This window comes from Eschrichtius robustus, chromosome 14 (genome assembly GCF_028021215.1).
Source record: "Eschrichtius robustus isolate mEscRob2 chromosome 14, mEscRob2.pri, whole genome shotgun sequence".
Lineage (NCBI taxonomy): Eukaryota > Metazoa > Chordata > Mammalia > Artiodactyla > Eschrichtiidae > Eschrichtius > Eschrichtius robustus.
In genome coordinates, this window is record NC_090837.1 from 12545116 (window position 1) to 12559221 (window position 14106).

Sequence of the window (14106 nt, forward strand, 5' to 3'; positions counted from 1 at the left end):
CAGAAATAAATGAAATAGAAACAAAGAAAACAATAGCAAAGATCAATAAAACTAAAAGTTGGTTCTTTGAGAAGATAAACAAAATCGATAAGCCATTAGCCAGACTCATCAAGAAAAAGAGGGAGAGGACTCAATAAAATCAGAAATGAAAAAGGAGAAGTTACAACAGACACCGCAGAAATACAAAGCACCCTAAGAGACTACTACAAGCAACTTTATGCCAATAAAATGGACAACCTGGAAGAAATGGACAAATTCTTAGAAAGGTATAACCTTCCAAGACTGAACCAGGAAGAAACAGAAAATATGAACAGACCAATCACAAGTAATGAAATTGAAACGGTGATTAAAAATCTTCCAGCAAACAAAAGTCCAGGACCAGATGGTTTCACAGGTGAATTCTATCAAACATTTAGAGAAGAGCTAACACCCATCCTTCTCAAACTCTTCCAAAAAATTGCAGAGGAAGGAACACTCCCAAACTCATTCTATGAGGCCACCATCACCCTGATACCAAAACCAGACAAAGACACTACAAAAAAAGAAAATTACAGACCAATATCACTGATGAATATAGATGCAAAAATCCTCAACAAAATCCTAGCAAACAGAATCCAACAACACATTAAAAGGATCATACACCACGATCAAGTGGGATTTATCCCAGGGATGCAAGGATTCTTCAATATACGCAAATCAATCAATGTGATACACCATATTAACAAATTGAAGAATAAAAACCATATGATCATCTCAATAGATGCAGAAAAAGCTTTTGACAAAATTCAACACCCATTTCTGACAAAAACTCTCCAGAAAGTGGGCACAGAGGGAACCTACCTCAACATAATAAAGGCCATATATGACAAACCCACAGCAAACATCATTCTCAATGGTGAAAAACTGAAAGCATTTCCTCTAAGATCAGGAACGAGACAAGGATGTCCACTCTCACCACTATTATTCAACATAGTTCTGGAAGTCCTAGCCACGGCAATCAGAGAAGAAAAAGAAATAAAAGGAATACAAATTGGAAAAGAAGAAGTAAAACTGTCACTGTTTGCGGATGACATGATACTATACATAGAGAATCCTAAAACTGCCACCAGAAAACTGCTAGAGCTAATTAATGAATATGGTAAAGTTGCAGGATACAAAATTAATGCACAGAAATCTCTTGCATTCCTACACACTAATGATGAAAAATCTGAAAGAGAAATTATGGAAACACTCCCATTTACCATTGCAACAAAAAGAATAAAATACCTAGGAATAAACCTACCTAGGGAGACAAAAGACCTGTATGCAGAAAACTATAAGACACTGATGAAAGAAATGAAAGATGATACCAACAGATGGAGAGATATACCATGTTCTTGGATTGGAAGAATCAACATTGTGAAAATGAGTATACTACCCAAAGCAATCTACAGATTCAATGCAATCCCTATCAAATTACCAATGGCATTTTTTACGGAGCTAGAACAAATCATCTTAAAATTTGTATGGAGACACAAAAGACCCCGAATAGCCAAAGCAGTCTTGAGGGAAAAAAACGGAGCTGGAGGAATCAGACTCCCCGACTTCAGACTATACTACAAAGCTACAGTAATCAAGACAATATGGTACTGGCACAAAAACAGAAACATAGATCAATGGAACAAGATAGAAAGCCCAGAGATTAACCCACGCACCTATGGTCAACTAATCTATGACAAAGGAGGCAAAGATATACAATGGAGAAAAGACAGTCTCTTCAATAAGTGGTGCTGGGAAAACTGGACAGCTACATGTAAAAGAATGAAATTAGAACACTCCCTAACACCATACACAAAAATAAACTCAAAATGGATTCGAGACCTAAATCTAAGACTGGACACTATAAAACTCTTAGAGGAAAACATAGGAAGAACACTCTTTGACATAAATCACAGCAAGATCTTTTTTGATCCACCTCCTAGAGTAATGGAAATAAAAACAAAAATAAACAAGTGGGACCTAATGAAACTTCAAAGCTTTTGCACAGCAAAGGAAACCATAAACAAGACGAAAAGACAACCCTCAGAGTGGGAGAAAATATTTGCAAATGAATCAACGGACAAAGGATTAATCTCCAAAATATATAAACAGCTCATTCAGCTCAATATCAAAGAAACAAACACCCCAATCCAAAAATGGGCAGAAGACCTAAATAGACATTTCTCCAAAGAAGACATACAGACGGCCACGAAGCACATGAAAAGCTGCTCAACATCACTAATTATTAGAGAAATGCAAATCAAAACTACAATGAGGTATCACCTCACTCCTGTTAGAATGGGCATCATCAGAAAATCTACAAACAACAAATGCTGGAGAGGGTGTGGAGAAAAGGGAACCCTCTTGCACTGTTGGTGGGAATGTAAATTGATACAGCCACTATGGAGAACAATATGGAGGTTCCTTAAAAAACTAAAAATAGAATTACCATATGACCCAGCAATCCCGCTACTGGGCATATACCCAGAGAAAACCGTAATTCAAAAAGACACATGCACCCGAATGTTCATTGCAGTACTATTTACAATAGCCAGGTCATGGAAGCAACCTAAATGCCCATCAGCAGATGAATGGATAAAGAAGTTGTGGTACATATATACAATTGAATATTACTCAGCCATAAAAAGGAACGAAATTGAGTCATTTGTTGAGACGTGGATGGATCTAGAGACTGTCATACAGAGTGAAGTAAGTCAGAAAGAGAAAAACAAATATCGTATATTAATGCATGTATGTGGAACCTAGAAAAATGGTACAGATGAGCCAGTTTGCAGGGCAGAAGTTGAGACACAGATGTAGAGAATGGACATATGGACACCAAGGGGGAAAACTGCGGTGAGGTGGGGATGGTGGTGTGCTGAATTGGGCGATTGGGATTGACATGTATACACTGATGTGTATAAAATTGATGCCTAATAAGAACCTGCAGTATAAAAAAAACCAAACAAAACAACTAATACTAAACTTTCATTGGGTTATTTGTATGGAAATATGTTAATATAAATGTTTCAGACATTACATGAAATTTCTAAAAATCTTATATTTGTATTTGTATGGAAATATGTATGGAAATATGTTAATATAAATGTTTCAGACATTACATGAAATTTCTAAAAATCTTATATGTTCTGGTATAATGTTATAAGTAATAATCCTAGTTATTACTTTAAAATGTATATCTCAGAAATAACTAATTTTCTTGTCAACTGCATTATTATGAACTTTCATCAAATCTTTAACCGTGGTCATTTTTAAGTCTTTTGTCATTTACAGACAGTTCTGGGTGTACTCTGATGATTTTGCAAATATGTTCCTATACAAGGGTTTCATCTTCAAGAAATTCATGGAAAAGACTCTGACAAGTACAGGTTTCTGGCAACTGACTGTACTGCTGAACTGAATGAATAAGCATTTTCAGAACTCTAATGAAAAACTGATGAACTCATAAAAGTGCTAACAAAAGATCAAGATGAAAAAAAGAAAATTAATTACATGGGACTGAGTGAACTGATGAGGTGAGTATAATTTTTGTGACTTTCTGTCTGAATTAAAAAAAAAAAATCCCACAAGGACTCAGAGGCAAAGAATATACAAATCAATTTTCACTGCAAAGTAAAGGAGCTGTTGCAGTGGAGGATTACTGGACTGAATGTCAATATTATGACGTAGTATGAGTGTGTTTCATGTTTGGTAATTGCAATCATTGTTGCTTTTGTTGTGGTCATCCATGTAAAAAAAAAAAAAAAAAATTAAAATCACATACACACATAACTACTGTCTAGAAAAATAAACCATAAACAAAGTCCATTGCAGAATAAGTGACAAATTGAAAAAAATATATAAAATCAATGACAAGGGTTATTTCCTTAGCCCTTTATTTTCAATTGCAGAAGATAACAACCCAAAGAAAATGGGGAAACAATTTGCAGAGAAAGAAATACAAACACCTAAAAACACAATGAAAAGATGTTCATATATACTTATATAAAGAAAGGTAAACAAAAACAACAGTGAAATACCATGTCCACCTATCAGACAAGCATGAGGAAGCAGTCATTCTCATATACTTTTAGTGAGACTATAAACTAGTGAAACCTTTTTGGAGGGCAATCTGGCAGTATTTATCAAAATGTAAAGCATCTGTAGCCTCCAATCCGGTAATTACTGGTAATTTACCCTGTGACTATACTTGCACAAGTCCATCATGATACTTGTTCAAGGATACTGTTTTGCAGCACTGCTTTTAATAACAACAACAACAACAAAAACCAATCCAAATGTGCATCGCTAAGGGCCCTAATAAGTAAATTATAGTACAGCCACATAATGCAATACTATACAAGCTGAAAAAGAACAGGGTTTACCTATAAGTGCTAACATGGAAAGATCCCAAGATGTGTCATTAGGTGAAAAAGCAACATGCAGAAGAGTACAAAGAGTGGGACACATGTGTGAAACGTGAGAGGAACTAGGAGTAGGGGAACAGGGGGGAACACTTCAACTTCTTTTGTACACATTTTCTTTTATATATTATCCTTTTGTGCTTTGTTTGAATTTTAGCTACGAAATTCTTTTAAACCAAGTATTTAAAATACATTATGACAATTATTTGCCAAGTATTTACTGAAAAAAATAAGTTTCCCTAGCCTATCTACAAGGTTTCCTAATATTTCTGTGCAACGACAGGGATAAGGGTGACAACTACAATTCTAACCAACAAACTAAAACCAGCAGCACACTTGCACATCACCAAAAGCTGTATTTTCAAGCTCACAAGATATGAGATGTGAGGGTGCAAAAAAATGAGACGCACCTCTTTATAAGTGTCTCTGTGGAGTTATTACATAAACAGCACTACATCCCTGGCACAGCCTAGAAGACACAACCAAAGTTCTGGATTCGCTACTGATGAATGATTCAACCTCAATGAAATAACTTAGTCGGCTTCTTTGGACCTCAGTTTCCCGATCTGAAGAAGAATGTGTGTGTGGCAGGAAGAGGCTACTGGATGGTTCTAAAACTATATATGCTTCTAACTTAAAAGTATTACAACCTCTGCACAGTTGTTTGAAAAAAACCTCATTGATAATTTGGCACACAGGAATCACACTCAAGCGGCTCTTATGTTATCTATCCAGGATGTTAACAAACATACACGAACTATGACATACCCCAGAGACAGCTCAGCTGAATTTCTAGAGGCTGAAAGGAAAATCCATCAATGGTGCCCGACTAATGTCAAACCAAAAAAACAGAGTTCATGGGCTTCCCTGGTGGCACAGCGGTTGAGAATCTGCCTGCCAATGCAGGGGACACGGGTTCGAGCCCTGGTCTGGGAAGATCCCACATGCCGCAGAGCAAACTGGGCCCGTGAGCCACAATTACTGAGCCTGCGCGTCTGGAGCCTGTGCTCCGCAACAAGAGAGGCCGTGATAGTGAGAGGCCCGCGCACCGCGATGAAGAGTGGCCCCCGCCTGCCACAGCTAGAGAAAGCCCTCGCACAGAAACGAAGACCCAACACAGCCATAAATAAATAAATAAATAAATAAATAAATTTAAAAGAGAAACCTTTCATTAAAAAAAAATCAGACTTTAAAAGAAAAAAAAACAGAGTTCATGTTGTTAAAGTAATAAAATGAAAATATTTAATATTTCAGCTCTAATTTTTATTTCTTAAATGGCATATGGATATAAAATTCCCCATCAGCTCCTTTATTACAGTTTTGTCCCTCTGAGCTACCTCTGAAGATTTGCAACCATGCCATGACAGGAACGCTAACATTCTGAAATATAGTGTGATCCAACTTTCAGGCAAGTGGGGAGACAAAGCTTTTGGAGACTCAAACTTTACAACATAATGGAAGTTAGGAGCATGAGAGGTAGTATACAATATCACGGCCATCAAAATTATTACACTCTTCTTACCTAAGTTCTGTAAATCCACAGTTGCCCACACACAAAAAGAATTCTGTTGGTCCCAGAGAGACAACATATTACCATAAATTATCTCGTATGGTATGTAAGTGCCAGGAAAAGGTAGGCCCTGCTTTTATTTTTCTATTTCCATATTTGTCAATAGATTATCTATGTCTATCCTCTTTTCACTGTTCCCTCTGGATCAAGCAGAGACTAAAGGAAAAGTAGGCCAAGTATATTTAACACCAAACAAGTTATTTGCTTAAGATGGCTTGGCCAGCCTTGTGTCTGGCTCTAAAACCCAGCCCTACAGTTCCAGTAGGAATTAAACATCAGTTTGAAAGGGCGCTGTGTTCCAGTGCCTACTAATGCATTGAGGGTTGTTGGCCAACTTTTTCACATAAAGGCAAGAATAAGGGTGTGTGTGTGAACATGTGTGTGCCCACATGTATGTATGGAGGGATTATGCATGGAGCCGGCCACAGCTGCTTAATTTTTGTCAAGCTTTTTTTTTTTTTTTTTTCTCTTAACAGGGAGGAGGGTTGTGGTTACTTACCATCCTCATAAGCTGCTACCGCCAGCGAGCTGTTTATCCTCACAAAGGAGACATATGGCTGCATTCCAGGCTCATCCTCCTCATAGTCCGATTCCAGGAAGGGGGCTGTGTAGTCCCAGGTGCGGGTGTCCCACACCCTCACGTCCCCTGATGTATATCTGGAAAAGAAGGACACGCCTGGTTCCAAATGGGGAGTGAAGAGCAGGGCCACCGTGGAGAGAATGGGGGAGCCTTAAAACGACACAGGAGTCAGATTTGGCTGGTGTGGAGCCACTGCTGCAACACTGTTTACACGAGTCACTCCAACAAGAGGAAATGGCAACTCCGTAACAGAAAGGCCCAGAGCACGCTTCCTGTTCTCATAACACAATGGGGGCAATTTCAAATGAGAATACTGTAATAAAAAATTGGGTAGCAAGCTCTCCTTGTTTTTCCTTTTTGACTATTATAACCAATCTGCTACCTCAAGTCCTCTCAGTAAAGGGATCACTAGCAGAAATGTGTAGAAGCCACACTATTTACACACAGACGCACACGCGCAAGACACAGGGAACTGCTAAGGACTAATGGTCTTCCAGGCACAAGCTTTCTAATACTTCATCCATGCATCAGATTTGACTGATGAAAGTCCCTAAAGACTAATTGATTTGCTGAAACAATTAAATCTTGCGTTTAGCAGCCAGACAGCGCTGCCTTCTCATAAAAAGCTCCTGCCGAAACGTATGACACCCCCCGGTTTTGCCCGCTTAGAGAACAGGAGCACTCACTCTCTCCGATTACTCCTGCCACTCCAGCAAATGCCTCACTCCATCAAAGCCAAGGCAGGGCCAGAACCTGCTCAGACACCAGGCCCCGACGATAATGGAATGGCCAGATGATGAGGTGGTGCGCTGGCTGCCATTGAGGTATCTACGCTAAGTTCCTCACACCTGCTACAGGGGGTTTGATTCAACATGTAAAGCAACTGTGGGAAAGCATGTTAGAAATGGGGTAATGTATGTATATCGATGCTACTCTCACTTCACCCCAGCTTCCACCTCTCCCCTCTGGCCCCGTGTCCTCAAGTCCATTCTCTATGTCTACGTCTTTATTCCCGCCCTGCCACCAGGTTCATCAGTACCATTTTTTTTTTTTTTTTTTTAAGATTCCATATATATGCGTTAGCATACGGTATTTATTTTTCTCTTTCTCTTACTTCACTCTGCATGACAGACTCTAGGTCTACCCACCTCACTACAAATAACTCAATTTCGTTTCTTTTTATGGCTGAGTACAGGGAGATCAGCTCGGTGCTTTGTGACGACCTAGAGGGAGGCTCCAGAGGGAGGGGATGTGGGGATATATGTATGCATATGGCTGATTCACTTTGTTGTACAACAGAAACTAACATAGCATTGTGAAGCAATTATACTCCAATAAAGATTAAAAAAAAAAAAAAAAAAGAAACGGGGTAAGAGGCTCATGATGAACCCACACAAACACAGAGACAGGCAGACAACTGTAAAGGTGTTCAGTCTTCCTGAGGCCAAGCCATAGTTCCTTCTTTGATCTCACATTACAAGCGTAGAATCGAACAAGATAACTCCAAGATTTATTTAATTACTGAAGTCTATGACATGATGCACCTATGAAGTAGTTATAGATGAATTTCTCACGTGAGGTTCCTTAATAAAGAAACTGGGAATATTCTGATTCAGGAATGCTGCATTTACTAAATGTAGCAGTGTTTCCCTCAAACTATTAGTTGACAGCAAATACCTACATTACGAATTCAAAGGCCATTCTGTCACACACATTCTCTAGGTGGGAGCACTGGACTCTCCCTGTAGGACAGTGCCTGGAGAGGTATGCGTAGTGTAAAGAGGCAAATAGGAGAGACGTGCTTTCTAAAACTGGACTGATGGGCCTCTGTGTGACCACTGATCCTCCAGTAAATAGAAACGCTCACTCCATGAGTGTCATTACACCTGGCGATGCACAAGCAAAGGCAGATATTGATATCGCCACGGCCAAAGCACGGCCGCTGGCTCCCAGACCCTCCAGGCAGTGCTCCAGATCACCTTCAATGAGGAAACCTCCATAAGAACACACACTGCACTGCACCGCACCAAAACTACCAGGCTCACCCTGACACCCTAAAAATGACTCGAGCATTCCCTGCAATAAGGCCACATGCTTAGCAACAGAGACACTCAACAAAGGTAACATGGTTGAATTTCTAGGCTGTGTATGATTATTAGATTCTTAAGGTTAAATTCTATGTGAAAGGGACCAGCCAATTCAGAAAAGAAGGGTAAGAAGGATGGCAACATCTTTCAGAAATACAGAGAAGGTAAGTGAAAGACAGAGGGAACTCGGGAGATCAGAGGACTCAGGAACTTTGAGAGAAAGAAGTACACAAACCAGGAAAATGTATTTCCTTTCCATCAGTCTTGGTCATTCTGTTTCTTATGACCTGTATATGGGACCACACCAGCCATCTTCACGTGGTCCTTTGAGGTGCCCCCTTAGTGGGTAGAGAGGACAGGATTTGGGTGGCCTGAGCTCCACCATCCGCAAGCTCCCTTTACACAAGGAGTTCCAAGGTAAAGCAACAACAACCAAACCAAAACTTGAAAAACTGCTGAACCACACAACCGTGAGCTATGAAATACAATTTGTCTCTCTCTTTAGGGGGAAGAGGAGAGACAGAGGGCAGAGGTCACACAGAGAGGAGCATCTTTTAACATCTAAACGGCTCCCGACCAGCCTTTTCTTCCATGAGGTTGTCCCCTTCCCACTGCAATTCCACCCACCTAAAATTAAACACGTGCTCTCCTCAAAAAGCCTCAGCCCACAACCAGACTGGCCTGTTGCAAGTTCCTGATTCTGTCAGTGACAGCATCCATCCCAGGTCACTGGTACAAAACCGAGGGGCTCCCCAATACCTCCTTCCCCCGCCACCCACACTGCTACACATGCAGCCACCACGCCCTTCCTGCTCTTCTCGTTCCCAGGCTGCCACCGGCTCCAGCTCCCTCATCACCTCCCAGCCGCCCCACGGCAGCCTCCTCACTCCTGAGCCTCGCCCACCTGCAGCCAGCCCTCAAAAATACCTGACCACGTGGATCTCTCTCCCTTCCTCCCTCGCCCTCCACACTAGACCCCGAGCCTTATCATCTACCGTGACAGCGGCCTAGACTTTCCTCTCGTGGCAAGTTGTGTGTGTACATGTGTAGTCATCTGCCTGTTCATCTCCCCTATGAACCCACAAGCTTCTAAGGTCAGGGGTTGGGTCTTGCTCACTGATGTTGATCCAGTGACCAGAACAGTAGAGCCAGAGTAGTACTTGACACCTAGGAAGCCCTCTGTAAATCTTGAGGCCTCAACACCACACTTGAATGAAGCTTTAACCACCGGCCAGGCACTGAGAACTCTCCATAAACTGGCCTCCACCCCTCTTCCAGCCTCATTTTCTCCTCTTCCTTAGCATGAGCTGGCCTCTAGCCAGGCCTGCCATTCACTGGCTTCCACACCATAGGTGCTTCTGCACCTTGGCTCCACCTTTCTGGAGCCCCTTCCCTCCCCATGACCCAGCTGGGTGGGTCAACCTTGGCTACACATTAGAGTCACCTGGGATGCTTTTAAAACTCCCAATACCCAAGGGCACACCAGATCAATGAAATCTGACTCTCGGGGGGTGGAACCAGACAACAGTGTTTCCCAAAGTGCCACCAAGATTGAGAACCACCTACCTCACTCAAGCCCACCAACGTCTCAAGGCCTAGCCCAGGCCCTCCTCCTCCACGAAGCCTCTCTGACTCAACTACTGTGCCCTTGGACCTGAAGAAACGGCGTTCACTGCTACATCCCACGTCTCCTCACCCTGACCGTGAAGTCCTCGTGAACGCCCTACCTCAATGCCACAGCCTCCATCACAGTGCCTTACATACAGCTGAAAGAAGGGGGTCCCCAGCTGGTTTGAGTGGCGTCTCCTTTTCTTTCTGCTGCCCACCTTCTAGTGCTAATGATCAGTGAAACACCCGGAACGCACACGTCGAGATGCGTCAGACTTCTTGCATTTACTTCCAAACTGATTAAAACCTCTCTATAAAACACGGAATAAGCTAAATTATTTTGGTAAACATGAAATTTTCCATATATATCCGTTTAAATCAACTCCATTCTTCATGGCCAAAGAGCATGATAAAAGCATAAATGCTGCAAAACAACTCACGAGACAAATATAAAAGACTCGGTGTCTCCTTTATGATGGGAAAAGAGAATAAATATCCTATTTCAGCAGGTACTACATGATGACTCAGCAATAGGCTCTAAAATCTAACACATGAAAGCAACCATAGCAGTGGTGCTCAGACTGTGTTAATGAACTCGTGCTAAAGAAACAGACATTTTCATGAGGGTAAAACATTGGTTGGGGCAGAGGGACCTGGACCAAACTCTAAATGTGATCTAAAAGTGCTTAATAACGTTGGCCAGGAGAAGCAAGAACAGATAGGAAAGGGAGGTAGGGAAAAGGGCTGATTTTTCTCCAGAGCTCCAGATGTCTTTATGGCTGCCTAATGACAATTACACTCAACCAATTAAGACACCACTATGACAGTTGCATTGTCAGTGAGCCTTTGGACCCCAATGTTGATGGCTCTCTAATTAGTGTCTGTGCAAGGTACAACTGCGACTAATATGTTAGCTGATGTAAGAACACTAAAGAAAAACTAAGGAAGAAAGAAGCCTTTTCCAAACGAGTAAGGATGTCCCGGCCCACGGCACGGACCAGTGAAGCTGTATGCTTTCCCCAGTCATTTTTTATGCTTGGCAAGGTTGAGTTTACCTCCAAATAAATAGGTCAGAGACCACAGCTGATTTTTTGTTGAAAGAATGGGAATAGAGCCTCTTTCAAGCTCGGCACACCAGAGCAACTGCCAATTTAAAATGATTTACCACTGAAGAGCTTTCATTAACTAGTACATTTCCAATAAGCAGACTACTTATTTGGACTAGGAGACCTGAAGAAAATGGAAGAAATGTTGTATAGCTGCAAACAACCCTGAACCTTTCTCGTCTAAGGAGCCAAGCAGGTGGGAGCTGTGGGGGGATGGTTCCATTTTGCTTCCAGCTGCCAGTGATTTGCTAAAAAAATTTTTTTCAAGGCTCTTCACAACAACCTGGGGCACTGTTTTAAGAATCTGGAAGTAAGGTTAAGTGACTTACCCAAGGTCACAAGAAACATTTTAGTGGCACAGCTGGGGTCAAACCGGATCCCCAGGCTTTTCTCTAACTGCTGCTTTAGCCAACAAGTCACTCTGCCTCTTCCGATCAGTGTCTTTAAACACATACGGCTTTTAAGAACCATCCCCATTTAAGTGCAATATAAGGAATTTACTGTTTTCAATACTGTGACTCAGGCTTGTGGGACATAGCCCCTGACCCTAACTCATCAATTCTACCACTATAGCTCAACTGGAAGGCAAGAAGCCAACAACATAAAAGCTCAGTATGCTGGCAAGGGGCGTGGGACTGGGCAGATGCAAAGGTGCCGCCTACACATGCTTCACAGGTGATGTGGGAGCACATATGGGATGGCTGGTAAAACTTCACCCTCTACAGGACCATCCTCATACCATCCTCAGCCATCCCCAAAGTCACAAGTCTATTCTGATCAAGTACTCACAGCAGCCAAAAGGAGCCCTGTTAATGAGGCCTCAGGCCAGGAACAGCAAATGGTTTCATTTGTGTGTCAAATCCAATAAATCAGTAGTGGCTGCCTACCGCCCTGTGTTGAGAAGGATTCTGAAGCTGTATTCCATCCAACTCACCAGAAAAATAAATGCTGGAACGGACTTTTCATGCCCATCGTTGGTTTGGGAGTGAGGAGCCACAGAATCTGTGCAAGTCACTTGCATCCTTACTCCATACAAAACTCTGCCTGGGGACTTCCCTGGTGGTCCAGTGGTTAAGACTCCATGCTCCCAACGCAGGGGGCCCGGGTTCGATCCCTGGTCGGGGAACTAGATCCCTAATGCCACAACTAAAGGAGCCTGCGTGCTGCAACTAAGACCTGGTGCAGCCAAATAAATAAGTAAATAAATAAAAACTCTGCCTGGCCAACTCCTAGTCATCCCTTCCAGACCCAACTGAGAAGCCACTTCTCAGGAGAAACCCTGCCTGACTTGGAGCCTACACTAGGTGCCTCTCCCCAGTCAGTGTGTTATGCTGCCCGCTCTTCCCCTACCTTAACCTCTCTCACACTGTCCTGTAAACACCTGTAACTGTATCCCTTTGGCCCATGAGCAAGGGATGTGTACCCCTCCCCTCAGCAAGGAATGTGTCTGCAGTATTCATCTGTGCTTAGTACATACTGAATGAACGATTCTGACTTAAACTCAGAAGATGGAAGTGGTTTAAAGCCTACGAAGCAATTAGGCAGAGGCCCCTAGAAGTGCAGTGCCCACATTTCAAGAAACGTTTATGCCCTTAACATGCAGAGGTTTTAGGAGCTAGTCACACATACTCCATACTTTCTTTAGTAATATCAAAGATTACAAATCAATGAAAGCAAGAGTATTTACTGTTTTCTGTGAAACATGACTGTGTTGTATTATGCAATTAACAAAATGAACTCAATCCCACGGTGCAGTCTTTCTGTGGAAATGCACTACTACAAACATCAAGTGCAGCTTAAGATGCATCAATTGAAAAATAATGAACATCTTAATGGACCTTACGAGATCCATGCGCTACACACTTAAAACTGTTTTCCATACATCTTGGTTAATCACAATCAATAGAGTCAGAGTCAATGATGATTATGCAGAGTTACTGTAGCTGTGGCCCTTCCCATTATTCCTTGGAGAACCAGAGATGGATAAATGCAGTCATGAGTTCACCGGTATTTATTAAGGATATTCTGAGCTCCTTCATTAAGGATATAATAAATGTAAAGCTCTCCTCTGGTCTCTTATCAATATCTTACCTCAGACTTATTTACCAGAAAAGCATGTATACCTCATAGCAGAAAATAAATAAATAAAAGTATTTATAAAAAGAGGTCCCTAACGGGTAATGATCGAATTCCTTATGGGAAACAATCCAATGTCATAATAAGCAGCAGCACAAAATCTATATAACGCAAGGTTGAAAGGAACTGCCAAGAGAAAAAGTTTTTTAAAAAGGAGAAAGACAGAAAGCAAGTCCTTAGTAAGTATAAATATGGGGTGACACTTATCTAATGCAATTTTTATCACCCATCTGTATTTACAAAGCATCTGTTATCATCTCAAGAGCCTCAAAGTAATCCTAGGTATTATCCATTTTTATACATTCACATGAAGCTAGCAGAGTATTATAAACACCATCCTTGAGGTCCTTAGCTCCTGAATAGCAAGTGTTGTAAAATTCAGGGCAAATACACACTATTTCAGATCAAAGCCATATTTTGGCATGGTACATGGTCAATACAAAGGCACATTTTTTTTTAAAACATCTTTATTGGAGTATAATTGCTTTACAATGGTGTGTTAGTTTCTGCTTTATAAGAAAGTAAATCAGTTATACATACACATATGTTCCCATATCTCTTCCCTCTTGCATCTCCC

The 14106-nt window shown here is 41.5% G+C and overlaps 1 protein-coding gene across 1 annotated transcript in view; it reads right to left on the reverse strand.

Annotated features, from left to right (window-relative positions):
* FBXW8 (F-box and WD repeat domain containing 8) overlaps positions 1–14106 on the reverse strand; it is a 120882-nt gene that overhangs the window by 67457 nt on the left and 39319 nt on the right. Inside the window, exon 5 of the mRNA XM_068562326.1 lies at positions 6512–6669. Coding sequence (XP_068418427.1) covers positions 6512–6669 — 158 coding nt within the window. The remainder of the gene's footprint in view (positions 1–6511; positions 6670–14106) is intronic.